The 13,053-nt window shown below is 48.2% G+C and overlaps 1 protein-coding gene across 1 annotated transcript in view; it reads left to right on the forward strand.

The window, feature by feature from the left end:
* The first annotated feature begins 5,486 nt into the window (after positions 1-5,486).
* KDM5C (lysine demethylase 5C) overlaps positions 5,487-13,053 on the forward strand; it is a 33,542-nt gene continuing 25,975 nt past the window's right edge. Inside the window, 4 exon segments of the mRNA XM_033201454.1 lie at positions 5,487-5,636; positions 9,464-9,541; positions 11,972-12,094; positions 12,401-12,571. Coding sequence (XP_033057345.1) covers positions 5,487-5,636; positions 9,464-9,541; positions 11,972-12,094; positions 12,401-12,571 — 522 coding nt within the window.

Raw genomic sequence — 13,053 nt, forward strand, 5'->3', positions numbered from 1 at the left:
TTTTATTAAATTTAAATGTAAATAAATAAGCACATGTGGGTAAGTGGCTACCACGTCAGACAGTGTAGGACAAGAGTTTCAGGAGTGGACAGACAGCCTGGTGGGGATAATGTGAAGATGATAAAGTAAGTACAGGCCCAGAAGGAAGCCCTGGGTGTGTGGGAACACAGAGGAGGGGAAAACCCAACTTGGGGTGTGTGGGTGGGGTCAGGCACCGTTTTCTGGAGCCACCCTTTTAGTGGAGTGGTCTTGAAGGGTGAGTAGGACTTAGCCTGACAGAGAAGGGCATTTGTTAGAGGGAGCAGCGCATGAAAAGGCCTGGAGGTGTGAGCGAATGCAATGTGTTAGTAGCACAGTAAGAAAGGAATGGGAACTGGAGCTCCAGCAGTGGGCACAGCACATGGTGCAGCGTGGAGACAGGCAGGTCTCCCCAGCTGCTCCCTGTGACTCTGTTGCCAACAGGTTTCTCAGGCTGGCATCAGCAGCAGCTAAAGTAAGACCAGGTAACAAATTGGGCTATCTAATATCTCCACTGTAAAGTTACCACTTCCCCATTGTAGTGGATGAGTATCTTGTGGAGAGATGAATGGAAATGTTGTTACTCCTCAAACTTTCACTCACTAGTTTTAGCGTTCACTGGAACAATTATTATGGCTGAGGTTGTCAAATGGTGATTTTCAAATGCCATCATTCTTTCAATATGTCTTTTTTTTTTCTTTTTTGAGACAGGGTCTCATCCCATTGCCCAGTGCAGTGGTGCGATCATAGCCCACTGCAGCTTCGAACTCCTGGGTTCAAGTGATCCTCCCACCTCAGCCTTCCATGTAGCTGGGACCACAGCCACACACCACCACGCCCAGCTAATTTAAAAAATTTTTATAGAGATGGAGGTCTTGCTAGGTTACCCAGGCTGGTCTCAAACTCCTGGCCTCAAGCAGTCCTCCCAAAGTGTTGGGACTACAGGCATGAGCCACTGCACCCGGCCTGGGCATGTCTTAGTTGGCTTTCCACTATAAGGGAGGGCTTTCCCTTCTACATTTATTTATTTATATCCTTATGGACTTAATGATTGTTTATTTCACTCAATGGTTTATATATAACCCATTAACATCATTCTTTATTTTGATATTCACAACCTCAGATTTGGCCAGTAAGAAGCCCTCTAAGCCCCTGTGTCCTGTGGCACATCTCTATCTTTTTTTGAGCCCTTCCAAGGAGCCCTGGTTTTTTTTAGTAGAGAATGACATTTAGAAACCAAGATTTGGGCACTAGGTGTTACAGCAATATTTGAAGAGCTTGCTCTTTCATTTTGTAAAGGTTTGAGCATCCATTGACGATTTTCTAGCTCCATCATTCCTTCTATATAATTTAGAATTCTACTTTCCCTTTTCTCTCACTTCATTTACTTATATCAATGTGGAGTCATGGATTTTTATTTTAACCAGTGAGTTGTAATCCACTACTGTCATAATTCATTTTGAATTAACATTATTTTGGATAAATCATTTTGTTGTTATGTATATGTATTAAGCACATACTATACATCTGTATTTCTATACCAGACATCGATATTTCTCTCTCTGTCTCTGTCTAATAAACCATGAGTTCACACAGATACCTTGAGGAGGTTCTTTTAAGAGTAAAGGCTAGAGATAGTAAAAGGCTCACAAGAGGAGTGGAAGATGGCGAGGAGGAGGGGATGGATTCTAGAGCTATTTAGGAATCAGAACCAACAACTCAAACCTACTTCAGAACTGGAAGAGACCATATTTTACAAACCAAAAAAGTGAGACACAAAGTCAGCGTTGCCCAGTTGATACACAAAACACGAATGGGGTGAGTGTGGTTTTGAGCCCAGATGAGCCTTCCAGTCACTGCTCTGCACCAACTCCATGTCAGACCCTGTCTCCCAGGTGGATAGGTGAGGCCAAGCCAGCCCCCAGTCTGGGGTGAGCTCCTTGATGCATCCCGGTTCTTAAGTCCGCAGCGCCTAGACTCTGGTTGGCCCCCAGCAAGACCCATGGCTTGGGGAACAAACCCATTTCCTGAATGCCTTACTACATTGGGAGCACCATCTGAGACTTTTACAGGCAGAGTTGTACGACAGTCAGACAGACCTGAGTTTGAGTTCTGGTCCTGCACTTACTAGCCATGTGACTTGAATAAGTTTACACTTCCCTGAGCTTCAGTTTCCTCATCTGTAGGATGGGGATAATAATACCTACTTCATAGCACCTGGCCCTTGATGAATGGCAGTCATCATTATCTCTAATCCTCCTAACAACACTGTGAGGAAGGGATTATTTCGCTTCATTATATAAAGGAGAAAAGGCTCAGGAAGGTGAGGTACTTGGCAGATCTCAGTGGGTGCATGTCAGCTCCAGGAAAGTAGAGACTACATCTGTCTTGGTCACCATTATATTCCCAGTGCCCAGAAAATTTTCTGGTGCATAACAGAAATTTAATAAATATTTGTAAACGAATAAAGTCTATCTCACTGGCTTCAAAGACTACGTGATTTCTATTTAATTTTCCAGGACAGGGGTGTCTGGGCTAAAGTACCTCAAAGAAGCCTGTAGGAAGACTGTGCAGAGCTGAGACCCAAAATCTGGCCTCCTGATTCCTGACTCATGCTCTTTGTCCTTCCCTGAACTGCCTCTAGATGAAAGGCTGAACTTCCTTCAGCCTAGGATCTACCGTATTCTCCCACCTTCTAGATTCTCCTCACCCTTCCCTGGCCAGGCCTCTGCCTCCTTTTCATCTGCTTCTTTCACACACCACCACCACCACTACCATCACGGTCACAGCCACGGTGGCCTGGGGGTGCTGCCTGATGGGCAGTCCAAGCTCCAGGCCCTGCATGCCCCATATTGCCAAGGACTGGGCCCTGCTCCACCACCCTACCTCTCACCCCAGCAGCTCCCTTTTCCCTCACCTCCTCTATTCCTGGTGAGGGCAAACGACAGGAAGAGCATTTGACCAGAGTCAGCAACTTCCTGTGTAACATTGGGCAAGTTGTTTAACCTTTCTGAAACTTGGTTCCTCATCTACAGACTGGGTAAATTCACCTACATCTTTCCGAAGACTGTTGCAAAGACTAAGGGAAATAATTGGCATGAACTAGCCATGTAGGCAATTAGATGCTTATCCATGTGAGAGGCTAGTGATATTACTGTGATTAGCATCACTTTGCCTAGCTTTCCTGCTTCCTGTCCAGACAGCTGTTCAGTTGGACTATCCACCTGTGTTTCTGGTGGAGAGGGGCTGAGGTTTCCCCTGACACCTAGAAAACTAGAAAGATGTCACTTAATATCTTTGTTACTTGGGACAAGTCTCCACACGAGCCAAGTGGGGATAAAGATCTTGAACACTGAAGGTAATATAAGGATTCAGACGATAAAAAAAATAAAAGCACTAGCAGTGTCTGACACAAAGGAGATCTTAATGAGTTTTGGCATATTGGTTGTTGACTCTCAGAAATAAAAATAACAGCTACCAGATACTGAGGGCCTGCTATGTGCCAAGTACACGACAATTCTGCAAGGTATGTAGTATCCCCATTTCAGTTACAGAAGTTGGGACTTGTTCAAGGTTACAAACTAGAAAATGGCAGAGCTGGTGGGACTGCAAGGCATGACTCTTTGAGCCCAGGGCGTGAGCTCCTACCTGTGTGCCCTGTTCCCTCAGCTAGGATGTCTTTAGCTCAGTCCTGAAGTAGGCAGGATGGACCTAATTGGCACAGTATCTGATTAGGAACAGTTAACTGCACGAAGGTATGACACTCCCTACCTGCCTTAAGCTTACAGTGGACGTTTAATATGTTAAACAGGAAATGTTTGCAAAAAGTATACATATTTTTCAGTCAATATATGCTAAGGACATTTATTCATTTTTCTTTTGTTTATTCAACATTAATTTACTGCTTAACACGCCAAGTGCTAAGGAGGTATAAGGCCACATGGTCCCTGCCCTTGAGGAATTCATAGTCTGATGGGGGAAAACAAAATTACTTAATCAGCATGTACACAAGTACTCAAATATTTGCACAGTAGGTGTTCAAACTATATGCAGTAGGTCCACAGCTGATGAATGACATAGATGATCCTCCAATCACTAGATGTCTGATGTATGTGTACAAAATACTGGTTTGATACTCATTCAAAGTACTGTAGTTGCAATGAACCTATTCAGAAACTGCTCAAGGAACATGCACACAATAGGACTAAATGTACATACAATTGGTACCAAATGCACAGGGGCTATACACAATAAATACAATCAAAGTACACGGATGTTTGGAAAGTACACTGCAGGCTCACAAATGGGCAAACAGGTGTTTTACACAGTAGACACTGAATAAATACGCCGTTGCTAAACATCCAATAGTTAAACAGGCTTATTTTGTCGGAGTGTATGCAACAAATGTGTACACGGTAAAAGTGAATACAGAACAGTTGAAAGCATTCATTAAAATGCTGACTCCCAGTGACTTTTGGGGGGTAAGAATCGAAACCCCATCGCTCTACCTGTAACCTTGGATGAAATAAAGATTTCCTGCTTTACTTGGGACTCAGGATTCTAAAAAACCATAATCCCCAGGGAGTAAGCAGCTTCCTGCCTGCCTTATTTCAAAGCCCCAGAGGTGTCAGTGTCTAGAGCTGGAGACTAGTACATCTCCCCCCACCCCGCGGGCCAGCAGAAGGGGTCCTTTGCAATCAGACTCCCAAAGCCGCCTTCCGCAGCCCATACCGGTAAGACCAAGGAGAAGGGACACAGAACGCTGGTGCTGGGATAGCGAGCCGGTTGAGGTCTGCGAGGGAGTGCCGGTTGGCTCCACCACCACGGACACCAGCTCCTCTTCCGGTCTCCATAACGCGCATGCGCATCACTGGCCTTTAAACGTGCACCGCCGGTCCATCCGGAAAGAGGCTCCGGCAAACTAATTACAATCTTGTTCCTCCGCCGTTGCAATGAACTATTTTCTCTCAATCGGGGGTGGTACTTTTGAGTAACCCCTTCCAAATAGAACCCATAGCAGCCTATTTAGCTCGGTCTCCACTATCTGAAGATTTCCTAGGGCTTGGTGTGACGCAAAGTATACGAGGCTCGGAAGGACACCCCGCGGAAGGATCCGGTTTGTTGTGGTGTGGGGAGGGGAGACGCTGACAAACCAAGATGGCGGCGGCGGCGGCGATGAAGGCCGCGGTGTTTGGGAGGTAACTGTGGTGGCGAAGGCTGCGGTAGTGTGGAGGCAACGACACAGTTTGGAAGAAACGGAGCAGGACGAAGAGGCGGTAGCAGTAGCGTCAGCTTGAGACTCTCAGAGCACGACGGCCACACGCCCCTCTAGGCCCTCGGCGGGCGGCGGCTGCCCCGCTTAGGCCTAGCCTCCGAGCATTGCCTCGGCTTCAAACAGCGGCGGCGCCATGAGTCCTTAAGGGCGGTCCAAGCCCTCCTGATCCCTGGCCCAAGACCTCAGGCCCACCATGGAGCCGGGGTCCGACGATTTCCTACCGCCGCCGGAGTGCCCAGTGTTCGAGCCTAGCTGGGCCGAGTTCCGAGACCCTCTTGGCTACATCGCGAAAATCAGGCCCATCGCAGAGAAATCGGGCATTTGCAAGATCCGCCCACCTGCGGTAAGCCCCGGGGCCGGTTTTCGCCGGCGGCGAGACGGGGAATGAAGCAGTAGGATAGCCAGCAGCGAAGTCTGGGGCGGAGGGCAGCTCGAGGTGGGGAGAGTGGGTGGCTGGGACCGTTGTGGATGCGGCGCGGATCGGAAAAAGGTGTTGGGCCGGGGGTCTTCTCGTGGTGTGAGGCCCACAGGTGACCTGGAGTCAGAGATCCACCCCCACTTCGGCTCTTCAGAATCATTCTGGGTTTAAGACAGGGATTCCTAGTGGGCCGGAGGGAGTTCACAGAGAGGCACCTCGCACATCTCTTAGTTAGCCCGGGCCACCTAGGTCGAGGCTGTAAAAATAAGGCGTTTCTCCAATCTGTTGTCATCACTTCCCTTAAGGCAGGCAGCATGGTATAGTATTAATAGAAAGATCGCAGCCCTGAAGGGAGACAGACTTGAGTTCAAAACTCCACTTTGAAGCTTAGCAGCTGTGTGACCTTGGGAAAGTAGAAGTAATCTCTCCGAGCCTGTGAAATGGGTCCCAGGAATGGTTATTTAGAGGATTGAATTAAACTAGGTAGCGTCTGTATGTAGTAGGCACTAGATAAGTGGTAATTGTGACTGTGAGGGTGTTTGATGTGGTCATTGGTTTATTCCTATGTAGGTTGACTCATATTTACTCATACCCTGCCAGGCCAATTCATCTATGATAATATCCTGGCCTGCTGGACCAGTCAGGAAATCAGTCTCACAGGGATTGCTCTGTCTCCCTTGAGGTGGGTTCAGGGAATTGTCCTCTTATTTTCCTCATCGAAGGCAATGTCAAGGCCTTTTCTGCACATCATCCCGCAGACTTGACTTCCTATGGAGATGTTTGGACCGGTCAGCTTGGTGGTGGAGTGTGAGTCCTTCTCAGAAGATTTCTACTCTGCTCTGGACCAGGATGTAGGAGATCCCAGAGGATAGGGCACTCTTGGGCCCCCAGAACAGAATGAAGCCTTGGAATTCTGTCCCCTTTGGAACATGATTCACAGGGGTCAGCAACAAAGGCCATAGCTTTCCTCCTAGGCCTGGCTTCAGGCTAGAAGTCCCTCAAGGGCTAGGGCAAGCTGCTGCCTTGCTGGTATGGTGGAAAAGTGATGATAATGTTCAGTGATCACTTGGGATTCCAAGCGCAGAAATTGAGCTTTGCTGGAAAAGGGTGTTTTTGAGTGGGTGTCTCCTGGCTGAAATGGAATAGGAAGCTTCATTCCTACCTGAGGAGGGCACCACAGGCCTCCTTATCCAACTTGGTGCTTTCTGGTGCTCAGCCACAGATCTAGGGTGGTTTCAGATAGATCCTCTAGGAGTTGTTGGGTAAGCTAATTTCTTCCTTCTTGGAGTCTGGCCACAGATTTCTGAGGTATCCTTGTCCATGGTGAGGGAGTGGCAGTGGGTAGAGGATCAGGAAGGCTAGTGGAAGGGAGAGGCAGGAGTCCTGGGCAGCCTCAAGGAGGCACTCCCTGAAGTAGTTGGGCAAACCTGTGGGAAAAGAGGCGTAGCTGACATGGGGGTAGTTGAGGCCTGAATTCCTTTTTTTCTATCTTGGACTGACTTTTAGGCAGGCTGGCCTTGTGCCCGTGTTGTTACCCTGCTTTGGGGGATCAGGAAGGGGAAGAGTGACATGTCCCAGGTGTGCATGGCCAGCAGGAGGCCATCCTTTATTTTGCTTCTTTTCACTGGTCAACAGTGTGCTTCCCTCTAATCCAGGATACCTGGCTCTCTGGTTTGGTTTGGTGTTTTCCTTCTCTATGGCTGCTCCTAGGCCACCTTTAGGCAGCTGGCCGCCTTCTGGTTGAAGTTTGAAGTACTTGCTCAAGTGATGCTTGGGCCCAGGGTGGGAACCTGTATATGGGTGGGTGCCTGGGAATTGGAGGTTTGCTGGAGGAAGGATGGTTTCGGGCCTGAATTGCTGGGCAGGTGACTGCTATGCCTGGGAAAGATGGGTGGGAGGAGAGTTGTGGGTACCCTGAGTAGACCCAGGGGAGTTTGGAGGGATCTTGCTTTCTTCATCAGGTAGCCAGCCTTTTTTATCACCACATCCCAGTAATACCAACATACTGAGCATTTGGCATACGATAGTCTGGAAATGAAGACAGGCGGTTTGCAGGGCCTTCCCAGGTATCTGTTGCATCCATGGCTCCTGCTGTAGCATTCCAGGGCTGCCATTTCCTGTCAGGTGCTTGATGTTGCACTGGTTGTCTAGAATTTGATTCAGCAGGAAAGAAGAGTGCCCGGAGTTTTGGGGTTGAGCACCCTTTTAGCTGGGTTACCTGTGCTGAGGGGACTGCCCTATCCTGATGAGAGGCAAGCGGGCACAGGGAGCTTGTCTGGATTTGAGCCATACCATTTTGGCCTGCGTTTTTTTTTTTTTTTTCTTTTTTTTGTTTTGGTCCCTGCTTCCTGAGCCCCAGATATTTGCCACCTGCTTTGGCTGGTAGGGGAAGGGGAGTGTGGTCTGTGTATGCATGCAAGTGTGAGTCCTCTAGCCCATTTTCTAAAAGTGTGTGTGCAGGAGAGGTCAGCAGTTTTTCTTCTCTTTTACTGTCTCCCCCCCACCCATGTGTATGCATATATGTATGAACACTGGTGTCTGCAAAGGCCTTGGATCAGAGGTCAGAAGACGTGGGTTCTTGGCTCCACCACTAACTCAGCATGTAATTTTGGAAATTTCACTTTTTTTCTCTGAGCCTCACTTTCCTCGAGCATTGGTTTAGGTTACTTTAGGTTCATTTTGCCAACCCAGCAGGAACCAGGGCTCTGGGAAGGAGAGGACTGTGTAGCAGGTTGGAAAGGGGTGTTGGAGAGTGGGTTCTTCACAGCTGACCTTTGGGCAGGACACAGCAAGCTCCAACTTGGCAGGACAGAGTTTCTTCCACTTTCATGATCCTTACCTGACTTCCCTCCCCAAATCCTCCCATTCTTTGCCACCACGGTCAGGCATCCCAGCTCTTAACCCCACCCCCTGGAGCTCCCTCCCCTGCCTCTTCCTGTACCAGGCAGGTGTATGAGAGAGGATCCACAGGAAGCCTTCCAGACTGGGTGAGTGATACACGTACTTGCTCCCTGTTCCTTGCTCTTCCCTGCAGTGTCTATCTCAGGCCCTTAAACTGAGAGAACAAACATTAAAGGGCCAAACCTTTACGTCCTGCCAGAATCAGAGCTAAGCTACCCTGCATGTGTATTGTGAGGTGTGGTCAGCCTTAGATGTCAGGTCATAACGATAACTCCTTTGAATAACATTTTCATTTGAAAACTAGTTTTAATTTTCCTTATTGGTCTTGTGAGGAAGCCAGGCTAGAGTTCATATTGCCACCTCACGGATGAGAAAACAAGTTCAGAAAGCTAAAATCTCATAGCTAGTAAGTAGCAGATCTAGAATGTGAACCCATGTCTTCTGACTCTAGATCCTGTGTGCTTTCCAGTACTCCCAGGCCTGTGTGTCCTACAGCACATGCCTAGGGGATAAGGAGTTAATGTGGGTGTGGAGAAGGTTTAAGGTCAACAAAACAGAGGCTCCATCTCTTAATTTCTTGAAATCCTGGCACTGTACTGTTGGTGGGACTCAGGAGAAGTTTCCTAGGGCATGTGCATGGGGCCTTGGTGTGGACTTGAGGGCTGCTAGACTCTTGTGAGTTCTGGGGGGAGGTGGGGGTGGGTGGTTGGGTAGGATGTTTGCAGGTTAAAGGGTCTGGAGTGGCTAGAGGTCTGGGAAGGTGCCAGTGAGATTCCGAGCTGCTTTTGGTGAGTTCGGTCTTACACTATGCTGAGATAACTCAAGTCCCTTTCACCTCTCTACCCTCTCAGGACTGGCAGCCACCCTTTGCTGTGGAAGTGGACAACTTCAGGTTTACCCCCCGAATCCAGAGGCTGAATGAGCTAGAGGTGAGAAGACTAGGAGCTGGTGGTGGGGTTGGGAGAATGGATACCTGAGTTCTAATCCTACTTCCCTTGTAGTTTCTCTGACTGAGGTACTTTAACCTAGCTAGGCCTTTATTCTCTCTTCTGTGAAATTGCATTACTTTAGTGTGCCCAGGGCATGGAAGAAGCTTTAGAACTCTAAATATAACCAAGAGCCAGGCGCATTTAGCATTTGTGATTTGATAGCCCAAAGGCTAGGGACATATATCTCTTTCTCACAAAGGTTTGTTACTTCTGAAGCTCCCCTGTGAACTAGCCTCCCCTAGCTGAGTCAACAAAAAGGAAATATGGAACTGGCTGATACCCCTTCTTCCTTGGCCAGCTGAATGTGGCTTCATATATCCAATTCATCCACAGCCCTGTGCTTTCTACTTTCCTTCCATGGGTGCTTGGTAAGGTGGGAGTTTAGGTAGATGGGCAGAACAACACAAGAACTGGGCTCTGTGGAGGCTGGAATGGTTAGAGACTTGGCAAGGGGTCAGGCAGGTAGGATTTTCCTTCTCCCTTTTGTTCTGTACAGGAAGTCCAGGCCCTTTTCATGGACAGGTGGGGTTTTCCCTGCTAGAGAATGCCTGGGGTAGTAGATTAGGCTCACTGAAGCCATTTCCACGTAAGATCCTGGAGTTTTCCATGGAAGCTCTAGGTTAGGCATATGCTGCCACTCCCTCCCCCATTATTATGTACCCACAAATCTTACTAGATGTCCAAGGGGTGGGGATTAGGCCCAGGCCCAGCTGAATACTTACACCCTAAAAGTTCACTTGTGTTCTAGACCAGAGTTCCTCAGCCTCAGCACTATTAACATTTTGGGAAGCTAAGGTGGGAGGATTGTTTGAGTCCAGGAGTTCAAGACCAGTTTGGGCAACATAGCAAGACCCCATCTCAGAAAAGAAAAATATATCTTGTCAGGTTTATAGGGGTACAGCTTGGGCAAGATGTTGCCTAGCATGACACAAGGGCAGGTTTTCTATAGAGGGAGTGCTGGCTAATGAGAAGGAGCAGGGATGAGGCCAACTTCAGAAAGCTAAGGGGCTGAGGTCGAGGGAGCACTTCCTTGCCCTTTGAGGGTTCTCACAGCTGAGGAACTGTAGGTTGTTTCTTTGCACAAATAGACCTTAGTTTTTCTCAGCTATGAAATGGAAAGAGCTGTCTTTGTTCCCCCTAATGGGATCAGGGCAAGGTAGCGAATGGTAGTGACTATCTAGTTCCCCAAGAACCAGGCCCTCTGACTGGAGTGAGGAGGTTATAGACTTGGGGCCTATGGGAGTCCTTCTTGGTTACTGAGATTTCAGGGAAGCATGATACATATCTTGTTCCTAGTCTCTTTGGCCCACATTGGGTCCTGGGTTGGCCAGGTGCTAGTGCTACTCCGATATACCATCTCTTAGTTCTAGGCCATTCTGTCTATAATTGTAGCATGCACTTTCACCCTTTAGCCACCATGGAACAAGTTTGGTGGTACATAAGGAGGTGCATGTGCCATTTTGGAGCTTTCTTTCTCTGAAACATGCCTAGAGCTTAGATATAATTCTGAAATCTGCAGAGGATCTTCACTGTTCCCCTCATTAAGTCTACCCCTCTGGGGTAAGTGGACTATGCAGTTATTTTCCGTTTATAATTATTGGTAAAAGAAAAAAGGAGTCCACAGCGGAACTGATTTGCTCAAGGCAATATAACAAATAAGTAGCAGAGGGAGAGCCAAAGCTCAAGTTATGTGGCACCAAAATATCTTGATGTTTGCTGTGTGACCTAACTCCTCTGAGCCTCTGTTTCCTCATCTGTAGAGGAAGTGATAATACTCACATGACCCTGTCAGGGAGATTGACAGAGGACATATCTAAAGCTTTTGGCAGTTGTGACCCTCTCTATTGGGACCTTGGGCTTCTCTAATTGACTAGAAGGTGACAAATGAGAGAGAGGTGGCTGAGTGCAGTGGCTCGCACCTGTGATCCCAGCTCTTTGGGAGGCCGAAGTGGATGGATTGTTTGAGCCTAGGAGTTTGAGACCAGCCTGGGCAACATGGTGAAACCTCATTGCTACAAAAAATACAAAAATTAGCTGGTCGTGGTGGCGTGCGCCTGTAGTTCCAGCTACTCAGGAGACTGAGGCAGGAGAATCACTTGAGCCCAGGAGGTCAAGTCTACAGTCAGCCGTGATTGCACCACTCCATTCCAGCTTGGGCGACAGAGCAAGACGGTCTCAAAAAAAAACAAAAGAAGTGAGAACGAGGTGGGGCTACGTACTGTCTAGAGTCTGGGATCCGGTTCATTGGAAGAAGCCCTGGGTAGTGAAAGTGTGGACTGCTGTATTCCTCTGTTCTCCCCTAAGATTGGACCCAAAGATAGTGGTCAGTGGGAGGGGGTGGCCAGCCTCTTTGAGCCATTTTTTCTTCAGGCCCAGACGAGAGTGAAACTGAACTACTTGGACCAGATTGCCAAATTCTGGGAAATCCAGGGCTCCTCCTTAAAGATTCCCAATGTAGAACGGCGGATCTTGGACCTCTACAGTCTCAGCAAAGTAAGAACAGGTTTTTGTCAAGCACCCCCCCACCTCACCCCAATATCCTTGGTACTGTGGGGGCCCCCTTAGTTTGAATATTAGATCTTTAGGCTGCAATGGAAGGGGCACAGCTTGGTAGCACACAAGCTGTCATGAGAACATCTTGGAATCTTTTGCTGCAATTTGAGATTGGGATAAGGGGATAGCCTCCAGTGAAGTGAGGGACTAGAGTTGCCCTCATTGCCCTTTTGCCCTTTCTACAGGCCTACTCCCTCACAAAAATACACATGAAATATCCATGTCTTTTCCTGCTTGTTTTTTCAGATTGTGGTGGAGGAAGGTGGTTATGAAGCTATCTGCAAGGACCGTCGGTGGGCTCGGGTAGCCCAGCGCCTCAACTACCCACCAGGCAAAAATATTGGCTCCTTGCTACGCTCCCACTACGAACGCATTGTTTATCCCTATGAAATGTACCAATCTGGAGCCAACCTTGTGGTAAGGATGTCAAAGTGGGGCAGGGCGCGGCTTTACCCTTCAGCACAGATTTCTACACTTGCTCTTAATGAAACTGGTTTGGCGGACTGAAGACCTGGGAGTTGGACTCTGCTCTTTCCTAGTGATGCTTGTTCTCTTTCTGCACTGCTCAGGGTCAGAGGTCCTGGAGTTATCTGTACGGCTACCTTATTTGTTGTGTGACAAAGTTTTAACTGATAGAGAAATCAGATAAGGGAGAGCTTGGGCTAGAAGGTGTGGGAAGAGATGGCGTCTGATTTAGTTGGGGAGATGGTTGGTTGGTGGAGGAAGTGACTGGAAGGGAGCAAAGGCACTAAGAATTCCCAAAGTGTGTGCTCGTGTCAGTGCTAAAGACCAGTGGAACGGGCTACTGGTGTGGGTCAGGTGAGTGGACCACTACTTTGGATGCCATTGGGTGAGGGTAGAGGGAAGTTCTTGCTTTTGCGGGCTGGAGTCCCATGTCC

This window comes from Trachypithecus francoisi, unplaced genomic scaffold (genome assembly GCF_009764315.1).
Source record: "Trachypithecus francoisi isolate TF-2019V2 unplaced genomic scaffold, Tfra_2.0 Lachesis_group6, whole genome shotgun sequence".
Classification (NCBI taxonomy): Eukaryota; Metazoa; Chordata; class Mammalia; order Primates; family Cercopithecidae; genus Trachypithecus; species Trachypithecus francoisi.